General features: G+C 41.6%; 1 protein-coding gene across 2 annotated transcripts in view; it reads left to right on the top strand.

Annotated features, from left to right (window-relative positions):
• KCNH1 (potassium voltage-gated channel subfamily H member 1) overlaps positions 1-22,432 on the top strand; it is a 408,948-nt gene that overhangs the window by 109,160 nt on the left and 277,356 nt on the right. For both annotated transcript variants that reach the window (XM_075595705.1, XM_075595706.1), the window contains one exon: positions 13,010-13,439. In XM_075595705.1, the coding sequence (XP_075451820.1) occupies positions 13,010-13,439 (430 nt within the window). The remainder of the gene's footprint in view (positions 1-13,009; positions 13,440-22,432) is intronic.

Genomic DNA, 22,432 nt, shown 5'->3' on the forward strand with positions numbered 1-22,432 from the left:
TATCTCACAGAACATGTTAATCTTATTACTATTGGGGGGGGGGGGGTGTGTTGTGTTGTTGATACTGCTTACAAATCCATCGCTTAAGAAAAGGCAAGTTTAGAAGGGCTTAGCTTATCGCACTTGCGCATGCGTGGCGGGCAGCTCAGCTGATTTCAGGCTACAGTAGTTCAAGAAAAGCACACTACAATTTCTTGAATGGCTCTGTGGAGGGGGGGGGGTGCCACCCCTAGTAACTTAGCTGTTGCGGCCGCCTCCTTACCTGCCCCCCTCCCCTCATGCTCCTTCCAAACCGCACCGTCGCCAATGTGACGTTGCACAGCGTCGTAGTGCGACATCGTGACATAATTTGCTATGGCGACATCGCATTGCCATGGCAACGAGATGCCGGGTGACATCACTTTAGTGACGTTGCGGTTCAGAAGGAGAAAGAGGACGGCAGGTAAAGAGAGGCAGCAACAGCTAAGTAACGTCGCATCAGGCCCAATAGGCCCGAGAGCGTGGCGAAAGCATATGGAGGCGGACATTTTTGATGCCCCAAAAATTAGAAAGGGGAAGACAGGTGGGTTCTAGCAGTGCAAGCACTGGCTTAACACCGTAACATGAGACAAAAGGTAAAAAAAACAAGATTAAATTAAACGCCCACTAAATCTACAAACTAACTTTAAAGCTGCAATCCCACATATTTGGCCAATTGAATTTCTTAGGGGTCTCTGAATGGGGGAAGTGTTCGTTAATCAAGTGTTTTCTTGACCCTTATCCCACCCTGTCTTTATCAGAGAACCAATATAGTTATGGAGGGGGCAGGGGGGAGAGGCTTTCTGGCTGTACAAGATTTTGCTGAAAACACAGTGACATCACACAGTGACATCACACAAAAGGGAGCAGCCAGAGGAAATCAAACCCCTCCCGTCTTATCTTTAAAAAATACATTAAATATATTTATTGGTGTAAGATGTGGATAAATATTTATCAATTACCTAGATGAGACCCCGTAAACATGACCCTGGAATTAGTTCACTTTGATCTTAGGCAGCATTGCCCATTTAAAGCATTATTTCAAACTACTTATAGGTGGCAGATGTAGGTAAAAAAAAATGCATTCATCACCTAAATGTAACCTCTTAAACATGTTACTGCGATTTAGAATTGTTTGCAATTCCCTCTATAAACTAAAATCCCCCATTCCCAATTAAAATAAGTACAATTAGTCAAGCATAATATTTATTTCCTATTCTAATTTCTGAAATCGCAAACCCTCCAATATTAGGTTAAGATAGGTATACACGCGCCTATTACAGTCCCACCCCTCATATGTAACTCCACCCCTCATATACACAGCCACTCCGCGTAGATCCCCAATACCCTTCCAGGCAATGTTGAACTGGGTAGAGTCCTATAATAAGGAGTACCAGGGGATGGGAGGGACAGATAACAAGGAGACCCTGATGCTTAGTTACAGATAGCTGGGGGTCACGTAACTAGTTAGCATGGAGGAGTCTTCTTCATTATCAGATCTACCTCATTCAAGCAGCAGTGAGTGGGATCTACATACAGGAAACGTGACCTAGTCACCCTTGTGACACGGAGCACTTACCAACAGACATTACCCATTCCGCTGCACTCCTATGCAATAATTGCTAATTAGGCGCTGCATAGACTGGGCAGTAAGCTACTCAGCATTACGTTTTCCCCGTTATCCGTCCCTGCTTGGGTTGCCTTGTGTCCAGTATTCCACCGGGCTGTCCTGTATTTGGACACTCTGTCCAGTAAAAAATTAGAGGTAATACCCGAGACGAGTGGAAAAATGGGGGTGACTCTTGAAACGAAAAGACCATGACTGCTGCACAACCTCTTTTTGGAAGCAGACCTGTCAATCACCACTCTGCTTCCCGAAGTCACGCCACATAATGCCTTATATAGCGCTATGCAAAGCATTGTGGGGTGTGATTCCAGGTGAGTGACACGTCTGCTTCAGAAGAGGTTATGCAGCAGCTGCTGTCTTCCCTGTCCCGGCCTCACGGTGGATGAGGGGCCTAGAGCAGTGGGCAGGTAAATACAAATTTTCAATCCTTGAAAACAGCTAAGCCCCCAATCGCCAATATGAAGTAGTTATCAAGTACCTGTGCATCGGATAAAGCATCATGAAAGCTAACTGCCCTTTCTGGTCTTTAGTGGCCTAAGGCTGCGTCCATAGAAGCACCGACAGCACCGCACTGACGCTGAGGCTTGGCTTCTTTCTGGAGCGATTACATGGAATAGCAGGCTAGCCAGCATGCGCAATCGGAGGCGGGGCACTGACGTCACTGGGCCAATAGTCCACGTAGCGCCGACGTCAACATCCCGGCGCCAACGTCACGACGCCGACGTCGTCACGCTGCTTCGCTCCAATTGGGTGTTTCAGCCGACAGCGCGCTCGGGAACAATTTCAGCTGTCGGCTGAAAATTCCAGCGCTTCAGCGCGCATGCTGACGCTCGCGGAAGCCCTTTCTGAAGACATCCTCATTGAGGATGATGGGGCTCATCGCGAAGCGTCCGCACTGATCAGCGCTGTGGGTGCTTCTATGGACGCAGCATTAAGCAGTATAATGTATAGCATAACATTTTTAAAGTATCAATGTAGATTTTAGTTTACACAATGACATAATCTGTATGTGTGATTAACAATACAATGTACGTAAATGGGAGATTTACATTAAACATAACCTGCACGGGTTAGAATATTTCCACTAATGCAGGGATTTATAGCCATTGTAATACCATTCACAACACTAACACATCGCCTGCTTTCCCTTATCCGTCACCTTTCTCTTAACAGATGTATCACCAGTCTCTAAAGACTGCAGTACAGCACAATCACGCTGCGGTGAAGTCCTTAGCTGCCAAATGGGGCTACAATTGTGCTGACCGGTGTTGCCGTTTGCTGGTTGGCAGATGCGGAAAAATATAATTATTTCCTGTGTTTTCATCCAACTAATCAGAGCTGTGTGTGCCAGGTCTTTACAACCACGTTGTTAACTATCTCCGGCACTGAAGCATGACAGAAAACTGGAATAAGAGGAGTAGGAGGAGCGGACAGGAACCGGTGAACTTTGCAGCTTTTCTACAATCATTAGTTCACGTGCCAAACTCGCATAACTTCATTGGGTTTTTTTTTGTTTGTTTTTTTTAAATGACAGGTAGTTTACTATTTGGGTCTTTGTCTATTGTGTTGATCCAGAAAAAGGCATAAAATGCTGCCACAGCAAATGAATACACAGACAAAAAAACAGTGTTATTGCCTGAATTATGCTATTGCCTGAATTATGACTGGTTTGTAGAATACTGGATGAGATTACAGCTGTTTCATACAGTAGATCCTTTTTTTTTTCATTCACTAGGAAATATATACTTATTGTTGCAGAACTACTTCTCTGCTCAATGATGTCTGATCTGGGGGTTGATTTAGTGGGACAGTTTTCTATGTCCTTACATACTGTATACAGTATGATGTATTGGATGTCTTTATTTATATAGCGGCAAAAGTGTACTCAGCGCTTCACAAAGAATACAGTACAGGGAATTTTTAAATTACAATAAGTGCAGCAAAAGTCAGACAATGGGAAAGGAAATCCCAGCCGCGAAGAGCTTACAATCTAAGAGGTTTGAGGGGAAACTTACAGAGACAGCAGGTGAGGGAATAAGTGCTGTAGATGGGTGTGCTTGGCTACAATGGGTGGTATAAGTGACTATGGGACAATAGCCATGAGTGCAGACTATTGGGATGCTTGATTTGTGGGGAAAGTTTTAAGGTTAGTCAGTGTTAAATGAAAAGGTTAACACCATTTACAGGGGAAGAGATGGCAGGGAGCCGTGGGTGAGATCAGGTGTGTATGTCTTGCTTCAGGCTTAGGGAGATCCCCAGCAGCATAAAGGAGTAGATAGAGGGTGTGAATAGAGGATTTGTGTGGGTGTTTTTTATTGAGGGTTGTTGGGAGAGAGGTGTATAAATAATGCTGCAGTGGGGAGTGGGAGAGAACAGGGACATTCACCAAGGAGTAAGGAAACAGTAAACAGAAAATGCAATAAAGAGGGCATAGTAAGATACAGGAGGAGAGACTTCCCAGTTATTGGTGGAGAGGAAGAGTATAAAGAATCACAGCTTTTAGAAAGTAAACTTCTCATAGTTATAAAGTTGTTGTTCAGTCCAGATCTTCCTCCAATCTTCACAACCAATTTCAATTCCAAGATTAACTCCACACACCTAAATGTTACACTTCAAGATGTTACACACAGCCATATGGCTCACAGCCAAGGTATCCTGCCTTAAGTATTCTAAAACACAGCCACTTGACTAACACTTAAGGGAGGGGTCTGCCTAATCAACTCAGACACCAAATTGTTAATTACATTTTAGGATCTTGCAAATTGAAGGAGACATACCAATTAATACATTTTAAAATCTGTAGCAATTGATAGTATAATCCAACTCACAAATACCTGTTTGAAGAAATAAGTCAGAATGTTAGTCCAGATATTCAGAATGCATCCATGATTAAAGATATAGAAAGAAAACATCCAGAGATTATAACTCCAGGATTAACTCCACACACTTAAATGTTACACTTTAAGATGTTACACACAGCCATGTGGATATCATATATTTTCAGCATTTCTTTTCATGCATTTCTTTTCATGCATTTCCAACTCTTCATTAGTCCTATGTCCCCTCGTGGCAATAAATAGTAAAGGTATTATCCCTGTCTCTAAGTTTGCTGTGACCCGCTGCCCTGTGTTTTAGTCAATTCCCACCAAGTTAGTAGTTGGAAAGCTAAATTTTCTGTGTAGACTACAGAAAAGCAGTTGAGGAATTAAGTCAAAGTACAGTAAGAATGAAAGTCTGAATTACTGAGATAATAATTCTTCAAAAGCACATCTTTTTTTCCCCAGGAGGAATTTAAAGGACTACATTAAATTATATTTTGACATGGATGAAAAAGCTTAGCTGCACATTAGAAAATAAGGTATTTTGAATTATATTTACAAAACAGGCAAATGTAAATATACTAGAGACAGCAAGACTCACGCATTAATACATTGGTCCAATCCATACTAGGCCTAAAGCAATTTACAGTGATAGTACATAAACCTTGGCCCCTTGCAGACGCCTTCCTACTGTCTCTGTACATTCTTCCTACCAACCAATTAGATTGTAAGCTCTTCGGAGCAGGGACTCCTTTTCCTAAATGTTACTTTTACGTCTGAAGCATTTCTTCCCTTTATGTGTTATTTATATTATGCAATTTATATGATTGTCACGTGTATTACTGCTGTGAAGCGCTATGTACATTAATGGCACTATATAAATATAGACATACATACAGTACAACTTCCCATTTCTGAGAATTGAGCTAAAGATGGTGATGGGTATACTATGAGCCACTGTATAGCTGGCCCTTAATCCTGAAATAGTGCAAACACAGTTAAGAATGGGATAGTTAAAAAACAAAACATCTGCATCAGAAACTAAAATTGAGACAATAAGAACAATGAAGCACAATACAGCTCCTTAAAGGAAACAGGAGGATGGAGCTGGTGGGGTTAAGAGAATTTGTTATTGTATAGGGTTAAGACATATGCATGGTAGCAACGCTATTAAGGGAGAGAAACGCACGGAATGCATGGATTAAATTAGAGAGCTGGAGGCAGACATAATAAAAACAAAGAGCAGCAAGGTACAGCACACATGGGACATTCAGATTGTAAGCTCCCCGGAGCAGGGACTCCTCTCCCGAAATGTTACTTTTATGTCTGAAGCACTTATTCCCATGATCTGTTATTTGTATTATTTGTTATGTATATGATTGTCACGTGTAATGTGAAGCGCTATGTACACTAATGGCGCTATATAAATAAAGACATACATTCAGAACCTAATTCATTCAATATAGAAACAAAATAAGATACAGTTAAGTATACATACAATGTAAAATACAGGGAAATGGTGGCTACCTTGAACCTTCTAGTATCCAAAAGGATTATGTAATTTCGTCTGATCACAACGCTATTGCCAGCACATTCAATGAATACTTTGTGGGGTGTGCTACTTCCTTATTATCAAGAAACATTCATGACCATAATTCTGAAGGACAGACTGAGCGTACCCCTATATCAGTACGCCCTCCTATATCAGTACGCCCTCCTATATCAGTACGCCCTCCTATATCAGTACCCCCTCCTATATCAGTACCCCCTCATATATCAGTACCCCTTCCTATATAAGTACCCCCTCCTATCAGTACACCCTCTTATATCAGTACCCCTCATATATCAGTACCCCTCATATATCAGTACCCCCTCCTATATCAGTACCCCCTCATATATCATTACCCCTTCCTATATCAGTACCCCCTCCTATATCAGTGCCCCCTCCTATATCAGTACCCCCTCATATATCAGTACGCCCTCCTTTATCAGTACCCTCTCCTATATCAGTGCCCACTCCTATATCAGTACCCCCTCCTATATCAGTATGCCCTCCTATATCAGTACCCCCTTCTATATCAGTACGCCCTCCTATATCAGTACCCCCTTCTATATCAGTACCCCCTCCTATATCAGTACCCCCTCCTATATCAGTACGCCCTCCTATATCAGTACCCCCTCCTATATCAGTACCCCCTCCTATATCAGTACCCCATCATATATCAGTACCCCCTCCTATATCAGTACACCCTCCTATATCAGTACCCCCTCCTATATCAGTACGCCCTCCTATACCAGTACCCCCTCCTATACCAGTACCCCCTCCTATATCAGTACACCCTCCTATATCAGTACCCCCTCATATATCATTACCCCTTCCTATATCAGTACCCCCTCCTATATCAGTACCCCCTCCTATATCAGTACCCCCTCCTATATCAGTACCCCCTCCTATATCAGTATGCCCTCCTATATCAGTACCCCCTTCTATATCAGTATGCCCTCCTATATCAGTACCCCCTTCTATATCAGTACCCCCTCCTATATCAGTACCCCCTCCTATATCAGTACGCCCTCCTATATCAGTACCCCCTCCTATATCAGTACCCCTCCTATATCAGTACACCCTCCTATATCAGTACGCCCTCCTATATCAGTACGCCCTCCTATATCAGTACCCCCTGCTATAACAGTACCCCCTCATATATCATTACCCCTTCCTATATCAGTACCCCCTCCTATATCAGTACCCCCTCCTATATCAGTACCCCCTCCTATATCAGTACCCCCTCCTATATCAGTACCCCCTCCTATATCAGTACCCCCTCCTATATCATTACCCCCTCATATATCAGTACACCCTCCTATATCAGTACACCCTCCTATATCAGTACCCCCTCCTATATCAGTACCCCCTCCTATATCAGTACCCCCTCATATATCAGTACGCCCTCCTTTATCAGTACCCTCTCCTATATCAGTACCCCCTCCTATATCAGTACCCCCTCCTATATCAGTACCCCCTCCTATATCAGTACCCTCTTCTATATCAGTACCCCCTCCTATATCAGTACGCCCTCCTATATCAGAACCCTCTCCTATATCAGTACCCCCTCCAATATCAGTACCCCCTCCTATATCAGTACCCCCTCCTCACTGTGCTCACATGTTCCAATGTATCCAAGTATCTGAAGAGGAGATTGTACGGGGGCTGCTAACCCTAAAGCTGAACTACCAATGTGCGCCTGACCAGTTGCAGCCTAAGGGTCTAATTTTGTAACGTTCCATTATCCCAATTTAACGTATCCATATCCGTAACGCGTATCCCCACAGGCGCTCAGAGCTACGCTGTCCTGGCAGTTTCCTTCAAAATAATGGATTCTTAAATTGCGTTACTGTTAGCGCATGGTAATCGTGCGACGATGTGTGGCACCTTAGAAAAGTCGCCCTTAATCACATGCGAACCCTGATTATCATGAAGTTATTTCTTGGAATAGGACGTAACCCTTTCATTACAAAAATGCTATGTGTATTTTTAGTTGTTACAACTAGGTAAAAAACATATCTGAATTGTCTGTCTGCAAACAATCCTCTACTATGTGTATTTTTAGTTGTAGTCTTTAGTTTAGTCTTAATTAAATTAACTAACACTTAGACATGCCATGGCAACGTGACGTCATGTGACCCCGCTGCATCATTTGACGCCGGTTACCATGGCTACGCGTCACCGAAGAAGGTAGGAGAAGCTGCAGAGGCCTCACACGGTCGTCCCCTCCTCCGTATTTAATTTAAATGCTTTGGGGGAGAGCACAGGACCTCTATAGCCTCTGTGCCTCCCCTGAAAATTCTCCGTTCCCCCACTTCGCGCACCCCTGGTGTATTGCATACAATGTAAATAATTCCTTAAAGCAGCAAAACATTTAGTTTTTTAATTACATGATTGAAGCAGGGGGTCTCCGCAGCTGAACTGTGTTAATTTCAGTTCTGGGGAACCCCTGCTTCCAGAGATACTTACCTCCATCGGTGCTGCTGGTATCTCTGTGAAGTTTAAGGGGCTTATTCACTAAACTTTGATTTAATCACTGCCAAATCAAACTGTTTGGCATGACCCTACCTCCCGGTCTGACATTTGTGTTATCACGGTATTCTGAAGGAGTTATCGCAAGTCAGGAACCGTGAGGTAGGAATATGATATTACCGCTCGGGATAGCAGTGTCTTTATCCCAGCCTTTTTCTAAATTCTACCACTGCAATTTGCCTGCAGCCTGTAAGAGCGGCACAGAGAAAGGTGCGTCTCCCTGCACAGCTCGTACAGGCGATCACACTGATTTGATTTTAATAACACAGTTTTGAAGCAGGGGGTCTCCGGAGCAGAACCTCTTTAATTTCCACCTTGGGGACCCCCTGCTTCCTGAATTACAGGCCCCGCTATGGGTGAAGGTATCTCCTGTGTGTTTCAATCTCCCGGTCACGCTGGCCAATTGGAAGCTGCACCGGATTACGTCACCGCTTCCTATTGGGAACTTGACGCACTTGACGTGGGCAATTCAAATGACGCCATTATGTTAGGCACACAGTTTTTCTGAATGCAGAGATACCGGCAGCACCTATGGAGGTAAGTATCTCTGGAAGCAGGGTTCCCGGGAGCTGAAATGAACACAGTTTAGCTCCGGAGACCCCCTGCTTCAATCCTGTAATAATAATGAAAAAAATGCTTAAATGCAATGTAAGCTGTTCAGCTGCTTTAAAGAATGACACTATGTGCAGTTAAGACATGAATATAGTACAAGAGTTAGCTAAATATATACAGACTGGAAGGGGCAATGCACATGGTTGGTGTGAAAAAGTGGTAAAGCCTACTGGAAAATAAAGGCGATCGCTTGGTGTAAATCACAGAGGAACTATAAGAAAATGCAAATAGCATTGAAGGAAAGGACAATGTTTTATGAGTAATGTGAAACTGATCGGGCGTGAGCGGAGTGAACTGAATAAAACACTGACAGAGGTGGATCTGAAACGAAAATATTATCACTGGTACAAAGACCACTAAAACACAAGACAAAACGAAGGATCATTGTAATTAAATGTATGACGGTGCTCCAAGTTCTCTTTACGTAGGGCGTTTTATTATAATAAAAAAAAAGAGTGAATTAAGGAATGACACAAACATGTGCAGCATTCTCCTGTTTATCTGTGAATATAACAAACCCCACGAATATACTGTCGCAATTACAATCTGGAGAAGTCCTAGGATTTCCTATGAGAAAATCATTTATATTAGGGTTGGTCCCATTTTTCGTTGTACAAAGAGAAACAAGTGATTTTAAATGAAGATATGTTTGTTGCAGTAATATTTAGTCAAAAAGCGGAGGAATGTTGTAACTGTTACCACAAGTTCATGGAGCACTCGGATACCCTTTTAAAAATGAAAGAATGCAATCATTATATATTCATGAAATACAAAGCAATTTACATCAGTGAGATCCCCAGGGACACATGTTAATATAGAAAGCATATATAATTAACGAAATATTTATTTCACAGTACATTAAACAGATCTGATGCATATTTAACTCCTTCAGTGAAGAGCAGGGGTGCTCAACTCCAGTCCTCAAGACCCTCCAAACAGGGCGGGTCTTAAGCATATCCCAGCTTCAGCACAGGTGGCACAATCAGTGGCCACTGATTGAGCTGCCTGTACTGAAGCTGGGATATCTTCACACACATTTTTAACTCCTCCCTCTACTCTGGTACCTTTCATGCCTCCTTCAAACGTGCAACAGTCATACCATTACTCAAAAACAGCAAGCTGGACCCTATCTGTCCTCCTAACTATCGTCCTGTCTCCCTCCTGCCTTTTGCCTCCTTGAACGTCTTGTATTCTCTCACTTGCTTCATTTTCTCACCACCTATTCTCTCCTAGACCCTCTACAATCTGGCTTCCGCACTGCTCACTCCAATGAAACAGCCCTCACTAAAATAACTAATGACCTCCATGCTGCCAAAGACAGAGGTCATTACACTCTGCTCTTATTACTCAACCTCTCTGCAGCATTTGACACCATGGACCACCCTCTTCTCCTTCACATTCTCCATACTCTTGGTATTCGTAACAAAGCTCTATCCTGGATCGCCTCTTACCTCTCCATCAGTGCCTCTTTTGCGAACACCTCCTCCTCTACCGATCTCTCTGTGTGGTACCCCAGGGCTCTGTCCTGGGACCTCTTCTCTTTTCTCTTTACACACTCTTTCCAGGTGACCTAATCACATCTCTTGGGTTCAAATATCACCTCTATGCTGATGCCACATAAATTTACTTTTCAATCCCATACCTTACACCTGCTGTACAGATTTGCGTTCTGCTCAAGGATGTCTTTTCTCTACCCTTTTGTATCTAAAGCCCTCTCCTGTCTTGGGCTGAGTCCCGTGCTGGCGCTGAGCTCGCTTGGTGCTTGGTGCGCTTACCTTCTTCTATGTGAATCAACACATACCCTCTCCCGCTGTGCTCACGCGCTCATGCGCGTGCACACACGCTCTCCCAAGCGTTCTGCTTGGGGAGACAAGGGAGAGATACTTTGGTGCTGAGAGCAGGGGCAAACGGACAGAGGGGGGGGGGCAAACGGAGTGCTGCTGTGTGGTGAAGGGGCAAACGGAGTGGTGTGGTGGGGGAGAAGGGAGAGAGAGAGGGGGGAGTGAGAAATAGAGGGGGGAGGGAGAGGGAGGGGGGGAGAAGGGAGGGAGAGAGAGAGGGGGGGAGAAGGGAGGGAGGGGGAGAGAGAGGGAGGGGAGAAGGGAGAGAGAAGGGAGAGAGAGAGAGAGAGAGAGAGAGTGAGGGGGGAGAAGGGGAGAGAGAGAGAGGGGGGGATAAGGGAGAGAGATGGGGAGAGGGGGGGAGAAGGGGGGGAGAGAGGGGAAGGGTGAAAGAGGGGAGAGAAAGCAAGGGGGGAGAGAGGGGGATGGCCGGGAGAGAGGGGGGGGTCGGGAGAGAGAGAGCGGGGGCAGAGGGGAGAGAGGAGGGATGGCCGGGAGAGAGGGGGGGGCCGGGAGAGAGAGCCGGGGGGGACCGGGGAGAGAGAGCGTAGGGGGGGGAGAGAGAGCGCAGGGGGGACGAGAGAGAGAGCAATGGGTGGAGAGAGAGAAAGAGAGCAATGGGGGGAGGGATAACAAGCGGGGCCGCAGCCTTAAACCTTTCTCACTGTCTGCCCCACACACCTGCTTAACGAAGCATACGAGTAGCTCCGTGGCTGATACTTAGGCTGAGTCCCCGCTGGCACTGAGCAAGCTTACCTTAGTCAATGTGGATCGTCACATCCACGCTCACGCTGTGCGCACGCTCATGCGCAGGCAAACACGCTCACCCATGCTTAGCGCTTCAGTAAACAAAAAAATTAAACTTTCGAGCGCGCTCAATTTGCCCGCAATGCCCCCCCTCCTCCCCCCACTCGCGCGTGCTTCCGAAATAGCGAGGACACCTGGCGCTCATGCTTGGAGAGCTGGTGACGTCACCGCTCTCAAGCATGAGCACGGTGAGCGCCAGGGGAGCCGCAGCCTTACACCTCATAATAAACCTTGGCCCCTTGCAAACGCATTTACCTGGACACCTACCTACTGTCTCTGTATGTTCTTCCTACCTACCATGTAGATGGTAAGTTCTTTGGAGCAGGGATTCATTTTCCTAAATGTTACTTTTATGTCTGAGGCACTTCTTCCCATTGTGTGTTATTTGTATTATTTGTTATATATATGATTATCACGTGTATTACTGCTGTGAAGCGCTATGTACAATAATGGCGCTATATAAATAAAGACATACAATACATAAATCCTTAAAACCTGACTTGTTGGGGGGTCTTGCGGACTGGAGTTGAGCACCTCTAGTGTAGAGCTTGAACATCCACTCGAACAAACTGTGTGACCAGCACCAACAACACATTCCTACTGTAAAAAAAAAACCACCATTTACAGATATGGCGAATGTTATTGCACACACTCGTAATGCAGAATATCGTGTTGTGACACAGAATATCTCAGATTTTCCGTAGGATTCCATGGCAGTGATAATGCAGAATATCACGTAATATCACAGATTAACCCACCATAACACACCAGCGGGGGCAATAAACCCAGCAACATCTGTATTTCTTCAAAATGTAGAAGAGCTTGTAACTGAACAGTTCTTAAATGCACAAACCCGCAGCTTTAGAGTGTGCGAAATGTAATTCTGCTGCTAACGGCATAATACATATCGGTACAATCTCCCCCATTACCATTAAGAAGGTATGATTATATCTGCAAATGTTAATGGCTTGATTGCTTGAATGCTCCATTAGGTATTTACCACTATCATTTATTTAAATAAAAGAAACATCAGAAGCAAATATAGTCATTAGAATAGCTGCAGTTCAAACCACAATTATTTGAAATTATTATTATTTTCATGCTACTGCAAAAGATTGGGGTGCTAATAATCATCATTAATTGCATGGAATATTCTTATGCAGTGTGTAACAGCTATACATTCTAATATTTTCTAATATTTTCCTAGGGCATTAGCAGTCTCTTCAGCTCATTAAAAGTAGTGAGACTTCTTCGACTGGGACGTGTGGCTCGGAAGCTGGATCACTACATTGAGTATGGAGCAGCGGTCTTGGTCCTATTGGTGTGTGTGTTTGGTCTGGCCGCTCATTGGCTGGCTTGTATTTGGTACAGCATTGGAGATTATGAAGTCATCGATGAGGACACAAATTCTATAAGAAATGAGAGCTGGCTCTTTCAGTTGGGGATATCCATTGGAACTCCTTATCGTTTCAATTTATCAGGTTCTGGAAAATGGGAAGGTGGACCAAGCAAGGATTCTGTTTACATCTCTTCATTATATTTTACTATGACTAGCCTCACTAGCGTTGGATTTGGGAACATTGCTCCAACAACAGATGGAGAGAAGATCTTTGCTGTGGCCATGATGATGATTGGATGTAAGTATACATTCTTTATCCGTTAATACATATCATGATTTAGCATCTAAACATGCAATAAAGGCTAAAACTATCTGTAGCATAGGAGTATCGTGTATAAACAGAAGCTCTTCAAATGTTACTCCCATTTTGCTCCATTGTAAAAATGTTTGACTTGTCTTTTCACATTGAAAATGAAAGCAAACTTTAATTGAAAGATTGGTCTTTGTGTTTGTAGACTTGTTAGCCAAGTACAAAAGGTAAGCATAACTTTGACAAATGCACAACCCCTACATTTTTGCGTTCTTTAAATACTAGTGCAAAAAAAAAAGCAGTGTCCGATTTATTTGGGAAAGAAACTCGAATTGAAAGTAGTATGATTTGTATTTGATAAACCAGGGAATGGTATCTGCATAAGTATTACCCCAGTTTTGTAGCCTGGAGAGAGGGAAGAGGGCCTCCATACTTGTGTGCATATCCTCTACCATGTGTGCATAAATGAACTTAGTTCCTAATGCCCTTTTTCTTCATATAAGGACTCACGTATTCTTACTTATGCTTCACTCCCCAACCCAAGCACTTGCGTGTCAATTTGCCTGAGCTTGTTCCGGTCATTGAATCGTGCAGAAAGTTACTCATCCCTGATTCCCAAGAGCAAATTCCCAGTCTGGAAGTGATGCATAAACTTTGTTTTAGTTGTGTTTTGAGAGTGTTTAGTAAGTCATGGCATTAAATATAAATAATCAAGTTTCTTCCACTCACACAGGGATGTTTTATTGATGCATTTTTTTAACCAAAAAAAGTAGTCATTATGATCTACTGTATAACAAATTATTTCATGGAGAGTAAGAGGGAACATGAGGAAGACAGAGAATAAAACTAATTACCAACACTTTTTATCTGATGAAATTTTGGATACTCTCCTATGCATATCTTGCTTGTTCTCTCAAGTTGTCAGGAGTTTCTAAGCGATATTTTATCTGCCATTTATTAAAGTGCTTTTTATTTGAGCTTTTCTTGTTTAATCAATCAGAACGGTGTAATGTGTATCCCATGTAAGAGGAGTCTTAAAACCAGGCTTCCGTTTCAACATCCAGCTGCTGTAGGGTTGAGGGAGGTTAACAAGCATATATGAATGTTGCAGAGAGATAACTATAAGAGGATTTTCATACATTGTAATGATTAATTAAAGGAAATGTGTACTTTATATCATGTTTTCCTTTTGTATATGATATGTGGCTCAATGAACATTAGGTGAGTGAGAGTACTGGGACCCGCACATACAGTACCAACTTTAAGATTGAAATTCATGCAGCTAAGTACAGCTCCTTGTGGGTTCACTTTTTTAGATAAAAGAATGTAAAAAATCAACCCATTTCTAAACCTAAGAAGTCAAAATATGTTTATCATGTTAAGAAGATAGTAAAATGATGTGACGTGCCATAAAAGCAGTCCATTTATTACACAAGTTTAAAAAACACCAATTCCATCAGCGCGTAGAACAATATTCAAAATAAATTATAGGTACACCAACATCTAAGTGCCAACACAAATCCACAAACACATCACATATCAGGAGATCGATCCAGGAGAAGACTGCTGAATCTCCCCACAGAAATTGCACCCCATTTATAATAATGTATCTCCCCTTTGCTGAAGAGGCTTCGGCCAAACTGGATCCCTCTATTTGACACACTTCTATCCCCCACTACGCCTTCGGGTTGAGGGGCTGGCTGAGCACTTACAATGAGGTAATTGATGTCGAACAAATCACTGACCGTTACTCGTCGGGTCTGACACACCAGAGCTGATCACGTCGGAGTCACAAGCCGCCAATGAGATCAGAAAGTGCCGGATTCTCCAAATTCTCAGCACATGATACGCCCCAGTGCGTGGGACATGGAGCTGCGCGCCGCTGGGCTCTTCTGGACGCTCATCAGACCCAGTAACGATGAGTGATTTGTTCACCATCAATTACCGCATTGTAAGTGTTCATATACTTTTTATTTCTGTCAATACAATTTTTATACTTACCTCCAGCGCACTTTTTGATTTAGGATATGTTTGAAGTTGCCGTCCCCTCCCCATTTTACTTTCTGTACACCTCATCCACTCCCCTTTTTTTCACGCAAAATAAAATAAAGATTATGTTTAGTAAAACAGAATAACATTAATATTCTTCATATAAACCTAGACAAAAGTGTATGTTCTTTTTTCACCCGAACTGTTAGATTATGAATATATCCATGGTTTAATTTAATGTTCTTTTCTCACATATTACAGATATTTCAGTCCAAATGCTAAAAATGTATTAAAGTGAATTCTATCAATATTAAGCCCATCTGCTTTTTATCTTTAATTAACAACTACCTGGTATGAGCTGAATAGGTAGACCCGTCCCTTAATTGTTAGTCAAGTGAATGTGCTTAACTGTATTTAAGACAGTCTATCTTGGCTGTGAGCCATATGGCTGTGTCACCCCAAAGTATCACATAAAGTGTCTGTGGAGTTAATACTGGAGTTAGATAGAGCTGAATACTACAAGAAGATCTGGACTCTTCCAAAACAACTACAACCTTGTAACTGTGAGAACTTGAGTTTATAAATGCTCTGATAATTTGTACTCTTACTTTCCTCTATCCTCCAATATCTGGTTTAGTCTCTCCTCCTGCATCTCACTATGCTCTCCCTATTGCATTTTCTGTTTACTATTTCCTCACTCCTTTGTAAATGTTTATGTTCTCTCCAACTTCCCCACACCCCTCCTATCCACATTTCTTTATCTCTCCTCCCCTACACCTCTGCCTGTGCCCATAAACTGCACCATTATTTATACACATCTTTCCCAACAACTTCTTTTCCCTCTCAGTACAAAGCACCCCCACAAATCCTCTTTTCACACCCTCTATCTACTCTTTCCTGCTGCTGGGGATATACTGTATCTGCTAATCCTGAACCCAGACATAAACACACCTGCTCTCACCCACGCCTCCCTGCCATCTCCCATTTTTTTTGCTCCAATTTTGAGCTGGGACAGTGTATGAAAACGATGGTTGAAAAATAACAGAGGCAGATCATTTACAGGGGAAAGTTAGAGAATATTGATTGACTGAACTGAACAGATTAGTCTATTTTCTTTTCATTAAAACATGCCTCATGGAACAGTTTATTTTCTGGCTATTTACAGTAAGATCACACACACAACCAACAACCAGTTGACTATTCCTGCAAGTGCTTATGTTTACTAAATGAGATTATGGAAAGAAACATTAAATAATAATTTCTTATGCCATAATTGTGAAGACTGAAATTGTGCTAACAAAAAATTATAATATCAAGACTTATTAATGTTAATATATTAATGGAACTGTTTATTTATTGCAGATATAATGTCTGGGTAGAAAAATAAGGCACGATGCAAGTTTTGCGTGTTACACCATTAAATGACAGATTTAGGTATAAATACTGTACAGTTGTACTGTATGTAGAAAAAACTGAAGGATGTAATTTTACCAAAATAAATAAGCAAAATCAGTGAGGGATCGGTGATGCTTCTGAGAATGGGGCAGGTTTGGGGGACCTGTTTAAGGTACGTGGATGTACTGAGTGTTTCTTTTTAATCTGTCTACTGTATCCTTGCCAGAAATTGTCTTTTCCTCTAAAAGTTCAGCATAGGAATGGTGATTACAGTACAATTGTTGAAAAGATTTCTTACAAACATAAGGAGATATATTTAATTTATTTTACAGTAGCACTGGAATGAGCTCTGAAGGTTTTTTCTAGAACTTATATTGCCAAATCTTCCTAGATTCAGTGACGTGAAATATTTTAAGTAAACAAAGTGTGATTACTTATTCTAACAACCAGAATAGACACAAAGGTTATACTATGGTTTTAAGTTGCTTGATCTGCCTTGTTTAGGTTGACACTGAGTGATTATAGACAATTGTAGGTCCAAGCTGAGAGAAGAGGCATATGGCTGTTCTGAGATGTTTAGGGAAAGGACAGCGAGAGACGGACAGTTGCCATTAACAACTGATGATATGTTGAGGTAATCATTTCTGACAAGAAGCTTGAGTTCCTTATGTGTTCACAAGGAGATATTGTGACATCAGTGGTACAACATACTGTATGTAAATATCATGCTTGGACATAATACTTAAAGTTGAGATGGCTGACTGGGTAGTTTTCTCTGGATAAACATACGGCAGTTGTAGCTGAAGTAGGTGAGAGGCAGGAGAGAGAGAAGGAGGAGACAGGCGAGAGGCACAGGATGATTGATTCCACCTGGATGTGAGGACATAGGATTTCACCATGAAGAGAGAGAGACGGGTTAAAACAAAAATGGAGGAAAGATACGTTTTTATCATGATGGTAAGATTCACTCAGAAACTGAAAGCTACTACACTATATGCAATCATCAATGACAATAGTCAAACCTATTTGGAACGTCATCGCCATTTTTTTAAGGTTATTGTTGTAATTATTTTCAAAATAAACGTTTACTTTTGTGTGTAACGACTAGAATGCTGAGTTCTGTTATGCTGGGGTAGTCTATAGAAAGAACAGGACATTAACAAGCCTCTTCACAGAGAAGAGCCGTTATCCACGATCAAACTTCCAAATGTAAAAACGTGGAACTCCTCGAACTCAATTGCTGGTTCGGTATTTTCTTATACCGATTCAGTATTTTTCGATACTAACTGTTTAACACACCAGGCTCACTTTTAGGGATATTTGTTACATACGGTATATTTGGCCCATATTTATTAAGCAGTCTCTGCCAGAGGTAGAGGAATGATTGTATAGTATCAGGGCTGTTGTGGTGCAAAGGCACATATACAAGTGAATGGAAGTTGATGTGTCGTTGACTGTGTATTACCCTGCTTCTCACTATATTGAATAAGGAGGAAAGAGCGTCATTTTTAGCTGACGTAATTTAGCATCCAAAGCATTTTGCTCCAATTTTCCACTGTGCTTTTCAGTTTGCAAGTTTGTTTAATTGGATGACAATGCACATATAAAGTCTCTTGATTGTAATATTTTGCAGGCAATTCAGGGATATATTATATATTTTTTTTATTACGGAGATAGTAGTAGAAAATTGCCATAGTTTAGCAGCCAGGAACTTTAATAAATAATCCCAGTTGATTTATCATGGCTATGTACATCTCCTATAGATTTTTTTAATCTCCTTCAGTAGTGGGTCTCAAAGATCTCTGTGCTTCATATGGACTAGCTAAACTTGCAAACGAGAAGATTGCTCGTTATTTGTGCGGTGTATGGGAGTAGCTTTTACGGGTGTTTGTTGATTAGCCTTTTCTTGCACTAAACATTCTTACTACTGATTGCTGAGACATTCTTATTACTTTCAGTGCTGAGGAAATAGGCCTTTAAGCAGGTTTTTATTATCCATTCAATAGTGCCGCATGGGAGCTGCAGTTAGTGCTCTAATCAAGTCCTAACTATGTTTGTCATACTGAGCTGAAATGACAATATTGCCACAGATTTATTTTTCTTTTTGTCACAGTGTATAAATAAATGTTTTAGGTAACCTCATTTGTTTTTCTTTTATCCACGTGTGCTGGTATCATAATGTTTTTTTTTATATGTTTTTATCTGGATGGAAAGCTACAACAAGCCGACACTTCCCCACCTCTTTACTTCCTTATCAGTATGTATTCATTCGTTAATCATTTGATATGATCGATACTAATTTGACTTACAGTAACGCTAATTTACCGCTAATTCACCTTACCACCAATGTACTAAGCATCAAAATAGGTTGTGTTTTTAAACATATACAATAATAACAATAATAGCAGTAATACTAGTAACATTATTAATGGCAAAAATAAATATGTAATAATAATGAGTACTTGTCATGTAGAGTACTATACAGTAGATTATTTTAGAATCTAGATTCCAGTACTGGACTTCTGGTACTTGTGGGTGAAGTGATTGCTCCTGGGTAATCACATGATTGCGACCAGGCCCCCGGATGCCGGAAAAAGCAAGGGGATCCACTTCTGTTTCAAGTGGCTGGCCACTTCATCAGGGGTATCAGCTCAGTTACCCCGTAGAAAATGAGCAAGTGCCTATGACATACTGTACCTGGTCATGAGGGGTTCTGGCTTGGCAGGGCCCATGATGTACCTCGTGATTAAGTCACTGTGTTAACCCTTTTGTTGTCTAGCAATGGCTGGCTGGGTGGGTGAAAGATCTTGGTGTTGCTGGAGCAAAGGAAATGGATTTTAAATCACTAAAGACACACACACACACACACACACACACACACACACACACACACACACACACACACACACACACACACACACACACACACACACACACACACACACAATACTGTGTTAAAATGCAATTAAAGGAATGAAACGCTCGTGCTTTTGGATTATTATTATTTTTATTATCTGTTTTTACAGGGCCAATGTTTACTCTGTCTTTTACAAAATGAGGTAACATGAGTCAGAACCATCCATGTAAATAATAACCTATGTGGTCATCTTTCACAATATAATCTTCAGTGTAGTCATTTGGGTCCCAGAAAGAGTAAGCTACTGTACTTTGTGGACTGTGATACCTTTTAATGGACCAACATATCAATCGTACAAGGTTGTGTCTTGTGCATAAGCTTTTGAGACTGCAGAGGTTTCTTCATCATCTGTGATCTCTAAACTGGAGATAGGAGGCTTAAATGCAAAGCACATGAGCTTCATCACAGCAGGTGTTATGAATAGTGCTGTACACATGCCCCCTAATAAGTGATGTAGGTCTTAAAGGTTTCCATAGTAAGTCATGAATCCACAGTCCTGATTGAAACCATTTTACCCTTGAGTCCAAAATACTTGTGTCTTTCAGTTCCCATATCCTTTTGTGTTGTAGAAGTTACCGTTTAGAACCAATACCGATATATCTTTACTAAAATATCCGGGTAGTGAGAAGTGCTAACTAACTGGTGTCAGGGTCAAATATTGTGTATCGATGGTGGCTTGTCCTATTGGTTTCCCCAACACACTTCATATTGGGCTATTTCTTACATTGGATAGCACAGTACAGTATTTACTACATTGCAGATCCTTTTTCTTTTTATGGTACCTTGATATGCTGTGTGGATTGTAGTTTCTGTGGAAATACATTGGCCGGTAGACCCGGAGTTGTTTTTTATGCAATGAAAATGTAATTACCTTTTGCTGCAACACAGTTGTGCCAGGCAACGTTTCATGTCTTCACCAAGGAATGATTGTGTTGTGCTATCATCACTGGATCTCGTCTTGTTTGTTATGCGACTACTTTTTGACTGTTTGGTGTGCAGTATAAGACCTGAGATTGTTACTTAGAGTTTGATAGGCTGCACATATGGAGTTTGTTGTCATCGTTTCACCATTAAAGAAATGCTTGTAGCAGTCAGCCTTGCTACCACCTTTATGACAGCGATAGCTAGTGACACTCACATCATAAAATATTCTGTGTTCTGTAACATTATTATCAGAGTTATTGCCTGGGATGCAGCTGCAAAGACGGCCTCCAGAAAGGACTCATGGAAGCAACAGTAATGAGGCTAATAATGAAGGTCACACTGGCCCATTTCTCACTGTCACCACCATAAACGTAATCTAAAATTGCTTTCCATGTGCCTTAATCAGTATTCAGGTGCCGAGCACTACTCTCAGGGTCATTATTCTCATTATCACACTTGATAAATTCAAGTGGTGCAAAACGACACATGTATGTTGCATTTTTTATAAAGCGTATGCAATATTCATATAAGTCAGCATTGATTTAAAAAATTTGCTTATAGATTTTGTGCAGCATCACATCACTGCAGTCTACTATTAGCCATTCTTATTAAATCCTCTATGCGAAAAAACAGCAAAGGGAAGGGAAAATGTAACAAGATCAATAGGTTATATAGACAAGTACAGTGGTTTGCAGAAGTATTCACTCCCTGCCAATAATGTCACAAGTTGTTGAATTACAAATAATGTATGCACATTTTTTTCAAACGAACTATTTTTAGTCAATGCTTCATAGCTATAGTGGATAAACTGATAAACTGAAAACTGTTATATCCATCGCCCAGTCAACACCATCCCAACTGCCAAGCATGGTGGTGGCAACATCATCGTATGAGGATGCTTCTCTTCAGCAGGTACTGGGAAGCTTGTCAGGATAGAGGGGACAATGAATGGTGCAAAGTGCAGGTGAATCCTTGAGGAAAACGTATTTGAGTCAGCCAAGACTCTGAAACTGGGGAGGAAATTCACATTTAAGCAGGACAATGAGCAGAAGCACAAAGCCACACTGGAGTGGCAAAACAAGTAGAGAATTAATGTTCTTGAGTGGCCCAGTCAAAGTTCTGACTTGAATCCAATCAAACATTTATGGTGAGACTTGAAGATTGCAGTCCATGGACGATCCCCAACAAAGTTATCAGAACTGGATACATTTTCCAGTGAAGAATGAGCAAAAATGTCATCATTCTACTGTGCAAAGCTAGCAGAGACCTATCCAAAAAGACTCAGCAGTAATTGCTGCAATAGGTGCTTCGACCAAGTACTGACTTAAGGGGCTGAATATTCTACAACCATTATATTTCACTGTGTTTTTCCTGACATTTAACCTACTCCTCATAAAACAGTGCTCAGTTTAACCACTATAGCTTTGTAGCTTTCAATAAAAAAATAGTTTATTTTAAAAATAGTTTCTTTGAAAATATGTGCATACATTATTTGTAATTCAACAACTTGCAACATTATTGGTAGGGAGGGAATACTTCTGCAAACCACTGTATGTATGTATACTCTATTTTTATTTATTTAGCACCATCCATGTACATAGCACTTTACATAAAAGTAGACATTAGGGAAATAAGTTCCTGCCCCAAAGAGCTTACAATCTAAGTGGTAAGTAGGGAGAAATTACAGAGACAGTAGGAGGGTATTATGGTAAGTGCATCTGCGAGGGGTCATGGTAAATGCACATGAGATGTATAG

Source organism: Ascaphus truei, chromosome 4 (assembly GCF_040206685.1).
Source record: "Ascaphus truei isolate aAscTru1 chromosome 4, aAscTru1.hap1, whole genome shotgun sequence".
Lineage (NCBI taxonomy): Eukaryota > Metazoa > Chordata > Amphibia > Anura > Ascaphidae > Ascaphus > Ascaphus truei.